The sequence below is a fragment of the Coenobita brevimanus genome, chromosome 93 (genome assembly GCF_032717465.1).
Source record: "Coenobita brevimanus isolate Jiangsu-jjx chromosome 93, ASM3271746v2, whole genome shotgun sequence".
NCBI classification, from domain to species: domain Eukaryota; kingdom Metazoa; phylum Arthropoda; class Malacostraca; order Decapoda; family Coenobitidae; genus Coenobita; species Coenobita brevimanus.
Genome location: NC_137046.1, coordinates 41286299 through 41302741, shown reverse-complemented (window position 1 = coordinate 41302741; position 16443 = coordinate 41286299). Strand labels below are relative to the sequence as shown.

Sequence of the window (16443 nt, the reverse complement as noted above, 5' to 3'; positions counted from 1 at the left end):
AAGAATAAACAGGTACTGTACAGAAGTATTTGACATATGGATCCATGGGGGATTTCACTAATGTGATTCACCATATAGGCTTCAATAGAGTGAATCCCCTTGCATGTGAAAATCATTAAGTGTAACTGCCTAAAGAAGCAGCTCCTAGAAAAGCTCCTGCACCTACACAGCTAATCTTCCATCAAGGACTTTGCTAATAGTGTACAACTGTGAACTTCACTGGAGAACTTCCTGCTTCTATTAATGGTTGAAAAATCATAATCCCTACCCTAATTTCTACCCGCAATATGAGACGAGGTAGGAGTCAGAACAAAGAAAGGTGAAACAAGTAGAACGGTAAAATTTCATAACCTGTGAAATGGGTCCATCAATCTTTCAAGCCTGGAAAATTCTGGCTCCACCTCACAAGCAAAACATCTTGAAATTTAATTTTTCTTGCATATGCACCTTATATAAGCCAGTGGGGCAATACAGTAATCCCCGTACTATCCAGACGCCCACTTTCTGGACATCCCCACTTACCGGATATTTTGGTCCCGGGATCCAATATTCCCAAAACAGCCCAAAAAATCGCAAAAAAAAAAAAAAAAAAAAAAAAAAAAAAAAAAAAAAAAAAAAAAAAATCCGACACCCCCCCGTAATTTGAACTCTGAAAGAGCAGCGCGGACCAGCTGTGTTTTGGTGTGTAGTTCCACTGCCGTCCGCTAGAGCACCCCTGCATCCTCCCCACTTACCGCCCGTCTCTTGTTGTGAGTGCACGCTCGTCATCATGGCCGCCCACGTTCTCGCTTTTGTGGTGGTGCCCTACCTGCTGTAGGCTTTGCTGCTGCTCTCCTGCCTCTTGTTAGTGTGTGATGATGGCCCCGTCGCCTGAGAAGAGGAAGAGAATGGTTCTGACTCTGGAGAAGAAGAGGGAGATACTGGACAAGGTGGATGCGGGATGGTCAACCTCACACATCCTCCGTGAGTTCAACCTGGCCCGCTCTACTTAGATATCGAGATCCCGCGAAAAACTCATGCAGTACACGGTTGACTTCTCGTCGAAGAACAAACGCATCGTGGAGAGGAAGATGATGTTTACTCCCCGGTATGCTAAACTTGACCACTCCACGTTGATTTGGTATCGACAGCAACGTGCTGTTGGTGTGCTGGTGCGTGGCACGGAGCTGAAGGCTGCTGCTGAGAAGTTCGCAAGGCTTCACGACGCCCCAGACTTCAAGGCATCCGAGGGTTGGCTCTTTCCATTCAAGTTACAACATGGTGAAGCTTTGGACACCAACGAGGATGGAGTAGAGGAGTTTCGGCACAAGGTGAAGGGCTTGATCGACAGGGAGGGCTCCACTCTTGGTCAAGTCTACAACACTGACAAAACTGGTCTATTCCATCGTTTGCTGCCAACAAACACTCTAGCCGAGGAGGCGGAGAAGCATGTACCTGGCCGCAAGCTCTCCAAGCAACGGATATCTGCTTTGTGTTGTGCCAATGCTAACAGCATGCACCGGCTTAAGCCCATTATTGTTGGCCATGCAAAGCAGCCATGGTGTCTTCGTGGGGTGATGGATGTCCTTCCTGTCGTTTGGTACCATTCTTTGAAGGCATGGTTCACTGCCCACATTTTCAAAGACTGGCTCCACTGCCACTTCATCAAGGAGGTCATCCATTACCAGATGGAGACACTGGGAATCCCGCGCAACCAGGTAAAGGCCCTCCTTCTCCTCGACAATGCACCTGTTCACCCGTGCGACAAGGAGTTGGTGGCTGAGAATGGGCACATTAGGTGCATGTTTCTGCTACCTAATACGACTGCTCTCATCCAACCAATGGACCAAGAAGTGATCGTGGCAATGAAGAGGGTACCGATGGAAGTTCCTGGACGAGGTGATGGTTGTTCCCAGGGACAAGGACGAGCGCAGGGAGGGACGGGACACGCGAGGCCAGCGGACTTTGGAAAACCTTCGCTGCTACAACATCAAGTCTGCAATCTACAACTAGGCCAGTGCAAGGAAGAAAGTCCCAGTCAAGACTCTAGAAATGGTTGGTCTCGTCTGCTTCTCGGAACAGATGTGGAGCACAATTTCCTAGGCTTTAACGTGGATGACTACCATGCACGTCTACGTGCGGATGGCGACAATGTTGATGTGGACGAAGTGCGTGAGAGGTTGGATGACGACGAGGGCTATCCTGGGTATCAGACCATGTCTGATATCGAAATCGCATCTTCAGTTGCAGGTGTCAGTACCCAGCTTGAAGATTCCGACGAGGACGGCGACGATGATGCAGACTCCTCTCAGTGTAACGCTACTCCAGCCATCCCCAAGCTGAGCGCACTCCGGGAACACGTAGAGTTTGTTCTCGACTACCTGGAACGCCAGGACTGCAACAGGGAGATGGGGCCCTTGGGACTTGTGAAGGAAGTGTGCGCTTTCAGGCAGCACATCATTAATTGCCAAAATCGTCATTCCTTGTGTCAATCAACCATTGACAGCTTTCTCAGACCCATGACCCCTGCTGTGCCCAGCCCTGGCTCCACACAACTGCCTCCCCAAGACAGGCCCTCATCCTCCGAGCCACAACCCAGCACATCAGGCACGGTGGAGTCACCACTGGACGTGAGTTTGCACCTGTCTTCAGAGTCGTCTGCAGTGGGTAGTCCATCACCACAACCCAGCAATGCACCCCTAGGCCACCTGCTTCAGCTACTCTCAGACTCTGACAGTGATTAAACGACAAGAACTCTCCACTAGACCACACGGGAATTTACAGTGTTGTGCAGTGAAGAAAACAGTGCGTAGTGTTAAAAAATTAGAATTGTGAGTGCAAAGACTAAAGTGCTAAGTGCAACACTGATTTTATTGACGTTCAATGGAGCGCAAATTGGACTAGAGTGTGTAATGTTAAGAAAAAGGATTTATGAGTGCAAAGACTTAAGTGCAGAGTGCAACACTTATTTCATTAAGGTGCAATGGAGCGCAACTAAGACCAGTGTGTGCAGTGTTAAGAGAACGGAATTCTGAGTGCAAATGACTAAGTTCAGTGAAAGACTTCATGTACAGTGTACTGCAGGTGCTTCTGGTACTCCTTTTTACTATCAGAGTCTGAGAGGAGGCAGGTTATTCACCGAGATGGTCAGGGACTTGTTTTAAGTACCCAGAATGTTTCATATTGTACTGCATTTTCCACATTTACCGCTAAAACCTCATTTCACTCTTTTATGTCTCTTATTGGTGTGAATAGGGTCTTAGGTGCTATGCATGTGCAGTAGGGAGGTGTTTTTCTGAGTTAGGCTAGGTTAGGGTCCATAAGTATCAGTCCGGGAGCCAGTGACTTGTTTTAAGTACCCAGAATGTTTAGTACTGTACTGTATAAACTCACCTCTAAAACCTCATTCTCTGGTTCTTTTGCAATTATTTCAGTCTTTTATGTCCCTTATTGGTGTGATTTGGGTCTTTAATAGGTGCTATGCATGTCCAGAGGGAGTTGTATAAGTGTTTTTCTGAGCCCACTATCCAGATGGGACCACTTTCCGGACATGCTTTTGGCTCTATTACATCGGAAAGTGGAGGGACTACTGTAATTCCATATGCTGCAAAACTTAAAGGATGCCGAACCACTGCTACAGGCTTCTCCATATAATTATATCTCATCCATCCTGTTCTTTCATTGGGCAATTCCTTTACTTTCTGTGTCCATACCTTATTTTTTTCAACTCATTTACGATATCTTCTTGGCTTATTACACCACTTCCCACCATCAAACTCACCCACACATACCCTTTTTATTATCTTACTTATATTCATTCCATCTATGACAAAGCATTCTGAGCACACACTTCTTCATATTTATAAACTACTTGTATAATACAACCCAAGCACATTCCTTTACTGTTCAATTATCAATGCTCTAACTCAAGACTTGCCATACAGTGCCAATACCTCACACCCATACGCTTCTGTGGACACTAACAAACCATCATGCAATATTTTGTAGCTTTCATATTTTGTAGCTTTCATACAAGTCTTCAGCCTCATTTTAAACAATTATATCACCAGTCATCTTTCTTCTTTAAGTCTTCTACTTTTCACTTCCTTCACACATTATTTAGTCCTTTCTATTTATGCATGAGGCTACTTCAACTTGTCCACAAATTCTAGTCTTGCCTTTTTGCACCAGTACATCACACTAAAATTCACTGAGGCAACTCTCATTGTTAGTATTCTTTCTGGCATGGTTTTTTGCTATCATCATAAGTATATTAAATTAAAACTGTGTATTAAAGTTTCAGCACTGACTATGAAGTTCGTTTGCCAGTTTCAGGAAATTCGCTGTAACAATTCTAACAATTCTACATGTACATAAAAAGATGATATTTTGTAACTTACTCTCTATACTGTAAAGTCTTAATTTCATGCCATTCACAGACAGTCACGAAAGCCTAAACCTGAAAAGATCTTGTATACTATAAGTAAGCAGTACAACTCTCATGAACCAGATAAGAGATGCTCCAACCAACATCAGTTATCCCCATCCCCATCTCTCAACAACACTAGTTTTGATCACTCTCTCATGCCCCCATCCAAATGTCCTGTACACACACATACTGAACCACAGTGGTAACACACACCTGTGAGTCCAACATTGTACAGAAAAACTCAAACATCCACCTACAAAACTCATAATTTGTAGACACCATAAAAAATTTATACTAACAGCACATATCTTCAAGCATTGGAAACTCCATCCTTCACCAGCTTCAGTTCTGTTAGCTGATCTCTTAGTCCCATCCTCATATGGCAAACATACAGAACAACAATGAAGATATCATACACTTATAACTCACTAAAAAATTTTCAAATAAAACAAGCATCCACTACAGCAACTTTATACCTCAGTACTAATCCTTGACAGAACACTGTATGGGCAATAGTCATTTAGTCCACTGTATACCTTTAAATCCTTCAAACTGGTGAGTACTTTTAAGGCATAGTCCTGCAATATCCAAACGACTTTATTCAAACTGGGAAAGATCTCTTGTGAAAAGTTACGTAAATCATGTTTGAAAAGTATCCCTCCTAAGCTGAACAAAAATAGTCTGGAACCAATATAACAAAAGACAATTACCAGATTCAATTACAAATCTGGCAACACAAAACTCAGTAGCTGAACAACCCTAGTATATCTCACTGAGCAGACCCATCAACCACAAGCAAGCAACGGCCCCTGCAGGGCTGTCCCTTGCAATGAACCAATGTTCCCTTGTGACTTATTGTGCCTCGTTGCGAAGCATGTGTGAGGCACAAAGAAAAGTGTGGAGGTTTGGTTGCTGGATGGATGTCACATTTGGATCTCTCCACTCAGTTAGCATGGATACAATAGAAGGTTCCATTTGACTCTGTTATCTGGTTACCACCCGGCATTGTAAAACTGGCTTCCTGGGTTACAGGAAACCATTAGGCTTGCCACTCAGTGTAAAGCTTCTTGAAGTGGAAAGAGGAGTAACAAAAAGAGACAGGAAAGAAAGGGAGAAGTGATAAGAGAAGGCAGACTCAGAGACAGAATGATACAGGTGAGGAAGAAGTAGGCAGCAATATATCAAATGACTGGATGGTGATCACCACCATCTATCATCCACAAATGTCAGTAATGTAAAAACATTAAACAACACCTATTTATCATCCAGACCTTATTTCTCAAGTATGGAACAAGGAGGGTTAAGTACAGAAGGAGAACCAGCAACAAGTCCAACGATATTGGTCTGACAAACATTCACACATCTTTCAAGCCCCCAGCATCCTGAATCCACCTCATAGGTAAAACCATCTGCACATTTTTTTCTTCTTCATGAGTTGCACAGTACTTCTTAGAGACTCATCAACTGGAGAGAGAGAGAGAGAGAGAGAGAGAGATGCCAAGCCAGTATGTGCTTCTCCAAATACATTTCATCCAACCCACTCAATCCCCAGTCAATTTCTTAGCTTCATCAACTTCCATACATTACGTTTTCAGAAAAGAAACTACCATATCCATCCACCATGGACTGCCATGTCACCAAAACCTTCCAACTCATATACATAATTTTCATAAATTAAGAGTTATTACTATCATGAAAATATTGCTATTACAACTCTATCTGCCACCACGTGGCATTTTTTATACAAATTCATCTCTAAAAATTCAACACACAAGAATCAGTAACAGATACCTATCAATTATTTGTTATCCTGGAAATTCAACACTTAGTTCATAATTTAGTGTCACTGTGCTGATCTGTTATTACTTTCTACGATATTCTCATGTTTCGCCTCAAATTTAAAGTACATTGAGCCACTTCAGTACTAAACTTGAAATGGACCATATTATCTTTCTCCACTTACCTTACCTATCCCTTATTGCAAACACCAAATGTGCAATGTGAGAAGCTAATCTTACAGATGCAGAATCCCAAGCAGACCAATAGAGGATAAATCATGAAAAGACAGCATGTGCTCTAACAAGCTGGATGAAAAATACCAAACATGAAATAGAACCCAGGATTTTTTCAACGTTTCCCTTATCATGGCATCCTTGGGAAGCCGTAACATCTATCAATCTATTGCTGTAGCATGCATAACATTTACTGAATCCTATAGGTCTTTCTTATAAACTTAATTTCTCATTCTCGGAAAAAAAAAAAAAAAAAAAAAAAGAAGAAGAAGAGGGGAGGGGGGGCTATTTGTACTTAATTTACTTGTTCTTAAATCATTCAAGTTGCTTAAGTACTGTACTTGACCTTATGTCTAAACAAAAAGCTCAGTCTGACGGGGTCAAATATTTTCACAAATAAAATCATGCTAACTTTCATGACAAAGGTTACTATAACTCATTCACTTTAATTTGGCCCAGGTTTTCCTTCTCTTCCAATTTATTTCATGTAGTTCGGTGGCAGAAAAGATACGTGCTACAGCCCAACATCCTTTCCGTGGAACTTCATGACTAGCACCATATTCTAGTGCTTACCTCTTGTTACAGCTCAGAATTCAAAATGGTAAGATGGCAATTTTTGGCCAAGTTAAAGTGAACACAATATAGTATACACTCAGTAATGGGTAACAAAAACCAGCAATTAAAGCTACTGGAAGAGGATCAAACTTATACTACATCTACAACACAGGAAGCAACCTTCCGAAGTGGAAATATCAAACTAGGTAAAAACTGGTGTCTGGAAAAATAATCAATAAGAATGAAGAGAATCTTCCCTGTATGTATATATGTATGTATGTACCACCATATGCAATACAGTTGCCAAATGAAAGGAAACCCTCACTGCAGCAATTTAACCACCAGTGCCAAATCAATATTTCTTTTAACTTGACATCCCATATGGAGACCCCAAAACAATCTAAATAAGTATACTGGACTCAAAAAACTACGGAAGTCTACGATAAGAACAATCTAAAGAAGTCTGCGAGATGACCAAAGGATCAAAACCCGAACCATCAGTTGAACTGTGACCACCTGCTGCTGTTCCAGCGGGCCGGTAGTGTTGCTGGTGGTGGTGGTAGTAGTGTTCTGGCTGTTGCGTCCCACCCAACCAACCATGTAGCCCATTTTACTCACGCGAGTAGCGGCCAGGGCTGCCTGCAACACCACACACCGTCTTGTGTTAGTGCACCAGACCCACCACAAGACCCCGCCCACCTAGAGACCTTGATGTGCAAGAGACTGGACAACTGTAAATTTTGATCAGTAGCCATCTAATTTACAAAAGTCTGTATTATACTGCAAACTGTAACAGGGTACATCAAGTAGTTTCTATCATTGATCAAGTTCACTTCAAATTCATATTCTATAAAAACAATCTTTGGTGAACTGTAGGCTCTCTCTACAATCAAAGCTATGACAAAGTCTCTCATACAACAGGATCTCTACGCCCTACAGCAGTTTAGCAAGCACCCTCACACCATTAGAAAGCATAACACCACGGAGAAACTCATGAACTTTATCTACACTCCTTGAATTCTATAAAGCTAACCCTTCACTAAATGGTGTTAAGAGTAAAACTACATTACTGTGTTAGTAACAAATTACTTTAATTCTACCGATTCAAATTCATCTACTGATGTCATAGATGTACTTCTTAGCCTACCTATTAAAGAGGTCAGTACTGTACACAAAACAAGCAATAAGTGCTGCCTGAAAATGAGATTTAAAGTACAAATGAAATCACACCTTACTACCTCACACAACTTACAAAGGGCTCGTGAACCAAAGATGTGAGTTGTGAATGTTTCCAAATATTACTGGTATGAAATTCTAATAAATCTATCATACAAAGTATGTAGTGTTGTTCATGCAGTCCACCACCAGCATCAACTGAAACCTGTGTTTCATGCCAAAAAGCGACTCACTCACCATCCCAAGTTTTTCACGGTTTCTTTGACCCATCAACTTCTGGTACCAATTGTACAGACAGGAGAGAACAAACAGATGGAAAGTGTCACCCAGAAACAACATGCAGCATAGACAATCATCAGCAACTAGCAGTGAAAAAAACATGTTGAAGCATTTTGCATAAAGAGGATATCACTGCAGCAACAGTGACACTGTCAACCTTACCTTTTGTCCCCATAAATTGGATCACCCCGGCCATCATGTCTCAAAATTCCGTTAAACAGTACCTGTAATCACTAGCTACCAGTTCAACAGGATTTTCAATGGAAAAACCACATTCCTAATCATATTCAAACTGTTTGTACATGACTATTTACAGCTAGTGAGAGATGAGTGGTGCCAACCTCTCACACCTCTAGGTGATGAAGACAGCTCACCACAACACTGACAGGCAGAATCAATAACCTACCTTGGTGGCTGCAAGGTCCTTCCGCAACTGTTCGATGATGATTTCTTGCTGTCGACTGGTATCCTGTCCAACTGTGACCAGCGCCCGCAGCTTGTCGTTGTCAGCCTTCAGCTCGAGAATACTGGCCTCATCACTACCATCACCACCCTGCACAGAATTCAGTAAACCCTCCATTAGCACAGGGGTGAACTTAATTCAAAATTTGGTGCTAATGGAAACTCTGACCTTATGGGAGAAGTGTCTGGTTCCATTATCCTACAAGAAATTTTGACACAGTGTTAATGAAAATATTACTATAAATGTATTGTTGCTATTGCATGTGGAGGGTTTACTGGACTATGGGCTGGTCTTGGAACATGTCAACTTATTTCTTAGCCATTAAATAAATTTATAATGAAATGTGCTTATGTCATCATCTGATGTAGGCAATATGAATCAATGAAGTGCTGACTTCAAAAAACATTCTATTCATGTGCTGACATTTTCCAACACAACAAGGTGTGCACTGAACCAAGGCTCCAACGTTAAGCGAAACATCTTTAAAAGACAGTAACGTGATTTGCAACACTATCACCAATTTACTTCCCAACAAAGAAAAAAGTAATTTGCCTTATTCACTTTGTGCTTGTAAAAATTGGACCCATTAGTGCATTGAGTGATGAAATTTGTTACTGGAAATGTGAAAAAGTAAATTAATGGTAGCTGCTTTGAATGGACTGATTACAGATAAGAATATGAAAATGTACAGATCTGAGCACGGCCATGTGTTCGTGCGAAGTCTGATTTATGAAAGTGGGATATGAACAATGTTTGGACTATAAGTCTTAAGTGGGAATAGTTATGAGTTTTCTTAGGATGCATGTGTGATTTTCTGGTGAGAAGTGGATAAACGAACAATTGCAAAAAACAACGAATATAGCCATGATAGGTGTGGTTTTGGGCAATGTATTAAGGTAGTTTTAATATGAAATCCATGGACAATGAAAACTGAACAAAAACAAAGCTGATGGGAGAATGAGATGAGAATGAAAGAACAAATGGGAAAACAGCATAACACAGCATACAAGGGGAAGAGTTAGTGATGAGTCGGGATATGAGATTCTGAAGTACTGTGGCACTCCAGGATAAAGTATAACATTCATCATCGGGGAGCACATAGCTTGATGAACAAGAGTAAAAACATCTCAAGCAATAACTCTGCACTGCAAAAAGGAAATCCAGATCAAAAGACCACATCTCATTCTAGTGAAATATGCTATGCATAGGACTTGCCTTCCACTGATAGCTTCATAATCATAAACATTTTTACATTCATACTGGGTGAGGAGATCAAGTGCATCACTTTACTAAATTATAACATGAAACATCCGTGACAAACATAAGTATGATAACTAGTAACACAATACTTCTTGGCCAGTCCAAAGTAAGAAGAGAGTCCAAATGAGACTTCCACACTATTACAAGTATTACAAAGAGGTTACTTTCCCACTATCTTCCAACAAATGCTGGAAAGTAGGTAGCTGATTTGGTAAAGCTTCCTGCTACTGAAACTTATGTTGTACTGCACCACTGTCAACCCAAATACGAGGGCTACAAAATTATGAAGAAGTGTGGTGTCAATTTTATTTGGTTTATTAGGGCGTCGGGCTATAGACAGATAAACAGATTATACTATCTGGTCCTTTATTACACCCTCTGATAGGTAGCCACACACAAATAAGTATCAACAGTTCAGACCATCAAAGGGTAAATGACTGGTTCACACCCCTGGCGGCTTACAAGATCAAAAACCAAAAGCTACCTCTTGACAATACGAATTTCAAACTTGCATGCACTGAATAACTAGAACTGACTGGCACTTTTAGGACACTAGATCAGCACTAAATATTCATCCTAGCCCAAGTTTCCATCTACACAGTACGTTGTAATATCACTGTATCTGTCAGTTCATAATGCAAAGCCAAATTTTTTAGCAAAATGTAAACTCTGTAGGAGTAGACATATGGGACAGAGACAGATGTTAAAAAGCAGCTACGTTTTCTTAGTGCCTGGTAATCTGTGGGTAGGATGCTTTCTTTTCAATTAAATTTTGTACACAATGTTCTGTACTACAATAATTCACTGCTCTCACTCTTGCTTCTGCATTGTGTGTCATCCCTGATGACATATAATACATGTCTCCATGGTTGTTCAATCTGTACATGGATGGGGTTATGAAAGAGATACAAGGTAGGGCAGTGGATGTTTGAGTGGCTCGAATGAGAGAGGGCAGTGTTTGTAAACTCCCTGTACTGTTGTTTGCAGATGACACTTTTTTTTTTTTTTTTTTTTTTTTTTTTTTTTTATGTGTGTCCGACTCTGGGCAAAGGCTTCAGGGCCTATATCTCGGGGGCAGTAGCCTATCCCAAGGCCCAGTAGTCCTCCTACACCTCCACATGTCACCACTTCGGCGCTAACACCCATCGTCCATATTGAATACATGCTAGGGCTGTCTCATACAAGACTGGTGTATTGGTATTAGCGGGGGTGTTGCCCCATGGCAGGGGCATGGCACAGCAGTGCGGCATCAGTGACAAAAATTGCCATATGTTATCATACATGGGATCATAAAGCACCCAAACCAATCTTATCTGTACCTGATAATTTTAACCTAACCTAATCTCCAGTTGGGAAACTGGGAAAAGATATCCACCTTTGAGCACGATGAGTTTCTTCCACTGCGCTGGAAACGATCATAGGGGAAAGTGACGATAATAACCATCCATCCATCATCCAATCCTACATTGTCCCAAGAGGACGATAATAACGGGGAGAAAATTTTTCAGGAAGAAAAAGTAATCCGCAAAACTGAAAGTTGTCAGAAAATTACAGAAACAAGCTGGAGGATTATGAATTGAATTGGTAGGGTCTTTCTGCTGCTTCAAGTGTACAATGGAAGACACAAGTATCTTCCCAAAGTCTTTTTTTTTTGTGTGTGTGTGTCCGACTCTGGGCATACACTTCACAGCCTGCACTCATGGCTGACGAATATAGTGTGGAAAAATTGTACCATTTGAAACACGCACTAGTAGAAACTGGGTTTTCATTGGATTTCACCTGGTGTAAATTTTCTTCAGACTGAACTGGGAAGATAGCTGTGTCTTTCATTGTACATTTACTGGCACATAAATCAATCTAACAGTACTTGTGTTTTGTTTCTGCCACATTAATCGTGATTTCAGACTATTCAGGCACTTCTTCACATCATACAGTCTGGATAATCGGGCTATCTCTGAATTTCTTTTCGTATCGAGTATCGATATTCGTATCATTGAGACAGACATTTTCATACTGTGGAATTCGTCCTATATTAATCAATTTCGTACCATTGAAAATTCGTACTTCGAGTTTTCGTATTTCGAGGACTCACTGTATATATATACTGTATATACAGTACATCCCCACAGTACGTGAGTTCCGAGTATGTGATCCCCCATGTACGCGAGGACCTATTTTTAATTTCTTTTTAGTGTATTTTTTAATTGTATGCGAATTGAACTCCTTGTAAGCAAGACAAGCAGTGAAGAGTGGCCCAAATCCGGGGTAACCCCGAGTACGCGACATTGCCCCCCCCAAGAAGCGATAACTGGTAAAGGTGAGCAGCCATATTCTTGCTGGTTTAGTTATGCCATATCCTTATTGATTTACCTAGTAAAGCCATAAACTTGTTGGTTTACATTATCTTAGGTAATATGTCTTAGATAGTTTCCCTGTATAGTACAATACTTAGGTCTGAAAGGCATCTCAAGGGTTGCCAATGAAGGGGGGTGCCGCCCATATGTAATTGTTCCCATAAGTTTATGTATTCAGAGTACACGAATTCCTAGTACGCTACGTCCTCTGCCGCCCATATAGGCAAGTACTAGGGGGATGTACTGTACTGTATATATAGACAGATAGATAAACAAATAGAAAACAAATATAGATAAACATATATATAGATAAACATATATATATATATATATATATATATATATATATATATATGCAAAATAACCACAGGAGAATTGGAAGGAGCGACAGTGAGTACTTGCGTATATTACATCTTCAGACACTGTCTGAAGATGTAATATACGCAAGTACTCACTGTCGCTCCTTCCATTTCTCCTGTGGTTATTTTGCATATATATATATATATATATATATATATATATATATATATATATATCTATCTATCTATCTATTGCCAGACGCCTCAGTCCCGTTTGGGGTGGCCACAAACAAATCGCCTCCAAGTCGCCCTGTCCCCCGCCATATATATATATATATATATATATATATAAGTACATGTATACTGGATTAACAATCAGGCACATGTTAATAGGAGGTGACACCTGCAAACAGTAACTCCAATACACCAGTCAGTTATATTGCTGGAAATAGTAAAATTACACAACTGACACCCACACTCAATAACTCCAATACACCAGTCAGTTTTATTGCTGGAAACAACACAAAATTACACTCAACCCTTGAATAAAAGTATCACAATACTCTGACCCATGTATCTTAGGTGAACACCACTGTGCTCTGGAACAATCTAATTTTCATCCTTTTTCACTGACTTTTATGCTTCTGACAGAATGAGTCAGAGTATTTATGCTAACTGTTGACAAGAAATCCTTAACCTCGCTACACTGTGTGATTCATTTTTCAAATTTACTACAAATTCAGGAAGTAATGTGATACTTTTATGACTCGTATGATACAGGCAGTAATCATCCCACCACCATACAATCCCCCAACTTCCACCTACCTCTACCCTTCCCTTGGCCTTCCCAGTTTCGCATTTCCAATTACTTAGCTCACCTGGGTGGCTGTTTGAGCCAACTGTTCTTGAGCCTTCTGAAGATCCTCCAGGAGGGACATCTTCTCTTTCTCCTCTTTCTGTAGCTTGTCCCTAAAGGATTCCAGCTGCTCCTGCATCTGAACACAAAAAGTAACACTGTTGTAGTCAGACAGTAGTGGGGCAAAATTAACACTACTTGGATAGTTCATAAAGTTCAAGTTGGCACACAAACTATAAATCAGCAGATAAAAAAAAAAAAACTTTAAATCCTCACATTACACCAGCAAGTCCTTAGGAATTGTCCTCAATATTACAAAAAGCATAAGCAACTCAAATATATACCAGTATTGTACCAATGGCCATTCAACTTATTTAAGAAGTTACATAGTTTCTAGTTTCTAATCTTTAGCTACAGTGATTCCTGCCACAATCACAAGGCTACATTACACTGTACACATACATTTATACAAACATATATATATATATATATATATATATATATACTGTATATATATATATATATATATATATATATATATATATATATATATATACACACACACACACACACACACAGTACCCTCGCATCCAAGACGGTAATGTTTTCACCTGAGGGTCCTGTCTTGGCCGAGAAACGTCTTGGACCAACACAAGACCTTATGGGAAAAATTACTAGTCACAAAATCTTTGAAAAGTGCCCCTAAAAACATCAACCTAGACCTATTTTCGCACCATAACAAGTTTCCTCACCTTGAAAGTGTGTGTTTCTGTGCTTCAAGAGGTTAGCAGACGGTTTCCTAGCCATATGTTATGTAAGGAGTGGCAATAACCTTGGAGCAAACACAGAGTGCAACACGCGGTAAGTGTGTCCACGACACACTGGTGAGGGAGATGAAATCAAGCCCCGCCTGCTCATCACATGACCAGATGCTAATAGAGTCACGATTTACAACTAAAAGAAACAACGATCTTACAATAACCAGGGCATTTAATTTCTCCCATAATTACTTAATAGCACTGTAATAACACCCAATTGCACAAGAGAAACTGTGTGGGAAGTGGGTGCATTTAGGTATTGGATTTCCATATGACTGCGTTTGTTTACAACTAGTGTGCTATGTTTTTGTCGGTCGCTGATTGCCTTCCTCAACCCGACCCGACCCACGTGACCCCAGTCCCATACCATCTGTCACTGCCTGCCTTAGTGTTGTGTGGACGGTCGCTGTGATTAAAAGCAATTATTTGCTTATTTCCTTGCTCCTCATTTCCTCTTAGAACTCTTAACATGTGGTTCCAAACTAACTTTAGATATGCCTAAGCACCCTGAAAGTGCTAAGAACAAAAGAAAAACAGTTATTCCAATGTAAAATGGAAAACTGTTGGACGAAGTGGCATGTGGTGTGAGAGTGTAAATGCAAATGATCGGACAGATAAAATGAGTTGGATGTGTTTATGATGTAGATAATTTCTTTGTTGGAAAAAAAAGAAACAAAGTTAATGACGATGGAGCAGTAAAATTCATGTTTTCACCTTTAGTGCAACGTGTAAAAAAAAAAAGAAAAGAAAAGGCTTTGTGCCTGATCTTTGCTATGAACCAATGATCTTTGGTCAAGAAAATTCAGCTCACGGTATGTGAAGACACTACATCCAAACGTTAATAGTTAGATAATTATTTTTTTTTATTCATTTGTTTTTCCTTCCTCTGTTCTGTTATTAATAATGTGAGTTCAATTCTTCTGAATTATACTGTCACACAAATTATGCTGCTTGGCTAACGTGTTTATTATTCACAATTACTGCATACGTGAGTATCTGAGAAGTGAGAAGTACGCAATCACTATGCTGACAACTTCAGTGAAGTTTTTTTTTTCTTTATTGTTGATGATTCTAAAATAGTTTCAGTTTTTTTTATTTTTTTATTATTATTATTATTTTTTTAATGAGTGTGCCGAAAGTAATTCCTGGCGAAATATGCATGATGCTAGGTGGCCACTGTTCAAGTGCTGATCAGGTCAGAAGTTTCTGCTTGATTGGTAATGAGTACTTTCAAATGGCTTAGTGGCAATCCTTTGTGGTTAAAATTTTTATGGGGAGCATTAGGGGGCAAAACTTGTCGGTTAGATTAGGTTAGTACGCTCTGATGTGTCCAGTCAGCGAAATCGTGTGTAAACACACTGTCTTGGATGTCTTGAGGCAGACATATTTGTAATAATCTATCTTTATATATATTTTTAATGAAAAATCTAGGGCTCCTAGAACCTAACCCGCTATTTTACAAGTAAGTAATCACTCTAATATCCGGACGCCCAATATCCGAACATCCCCACTATCCGGACATAAGAATGTTTCATGCTGTACTTTTTTCCATACTATACTTACCTCATTTCACTCTTTAATGTCCTTTATTGGTGTGAATAGGGTGTTAGGAGCTAGGCATGTGCAGTAGGAAGGTGCTTTTCTGAGTTAGGCTAGGTTAGGGTCCATAAGTACCAGTCCAGGAGCCAGTCACCAGAATGTTTATTATTGTATGAACCTACTTCTAAACCCTCATTTTGTTTCTTTTGCATTTACTTCAGTCATTTATGTGCCTTATTGGTGTGATTTGGGTCTTAAATAGGTGCTATGCATGTCCAGAGGGAGTTGTATAGGTGTTTCTCTGAGTTAGGGTCCATAAGTACAAGTCCATAAGCTGGGGCCCAATGTCCGGACAGAACCAATATCCGGACCTACCTATGGCTCTCTATTACATCGGATATTGGAGTGATTACTGTAAATATAT

At 40.4% G+C, this 16443-nt stretch overlaps 1 protein-coding gene across 8 annotated transcripts in view; it reads right to left on the bottom strand.

The window, feature by feature from the left end:
• Positions 1 to 16443, bottom strand: part of LOC145412514 (uncharacterized) — a 194042-nt gene that overhangs the window by 24597 nt on the left and 153002 nt on the right. For 4 of the 8 annotated variants that reach the window (XM_080282401.1, XM_080282402.1, XM_080282405.1 and 1 more), the window contains exons 16-18: positions 13685 to 13801; positions 8837 to 8983; positions 7492 to 7614 (exon numbers count right to left, since the gene is read on the bottom strand). In XM_080282401.1, the coding sequence (XP_080138527.1) occupies positions 7492 to 7614; positions 8837 to 8983; positions 13685 to 13801 (387 nt within the window). The remainder of the gene's footprint in view (positions 1 to 7491; positions 7615 to 8836; positions 8984 to 13684; positions 13802 to 16443) is intronic. The other 4 variants (XM_080282403.1, XM_080282407.1, XM_080282406.1 and 1 more) reach the window with 1 other exon arrangement.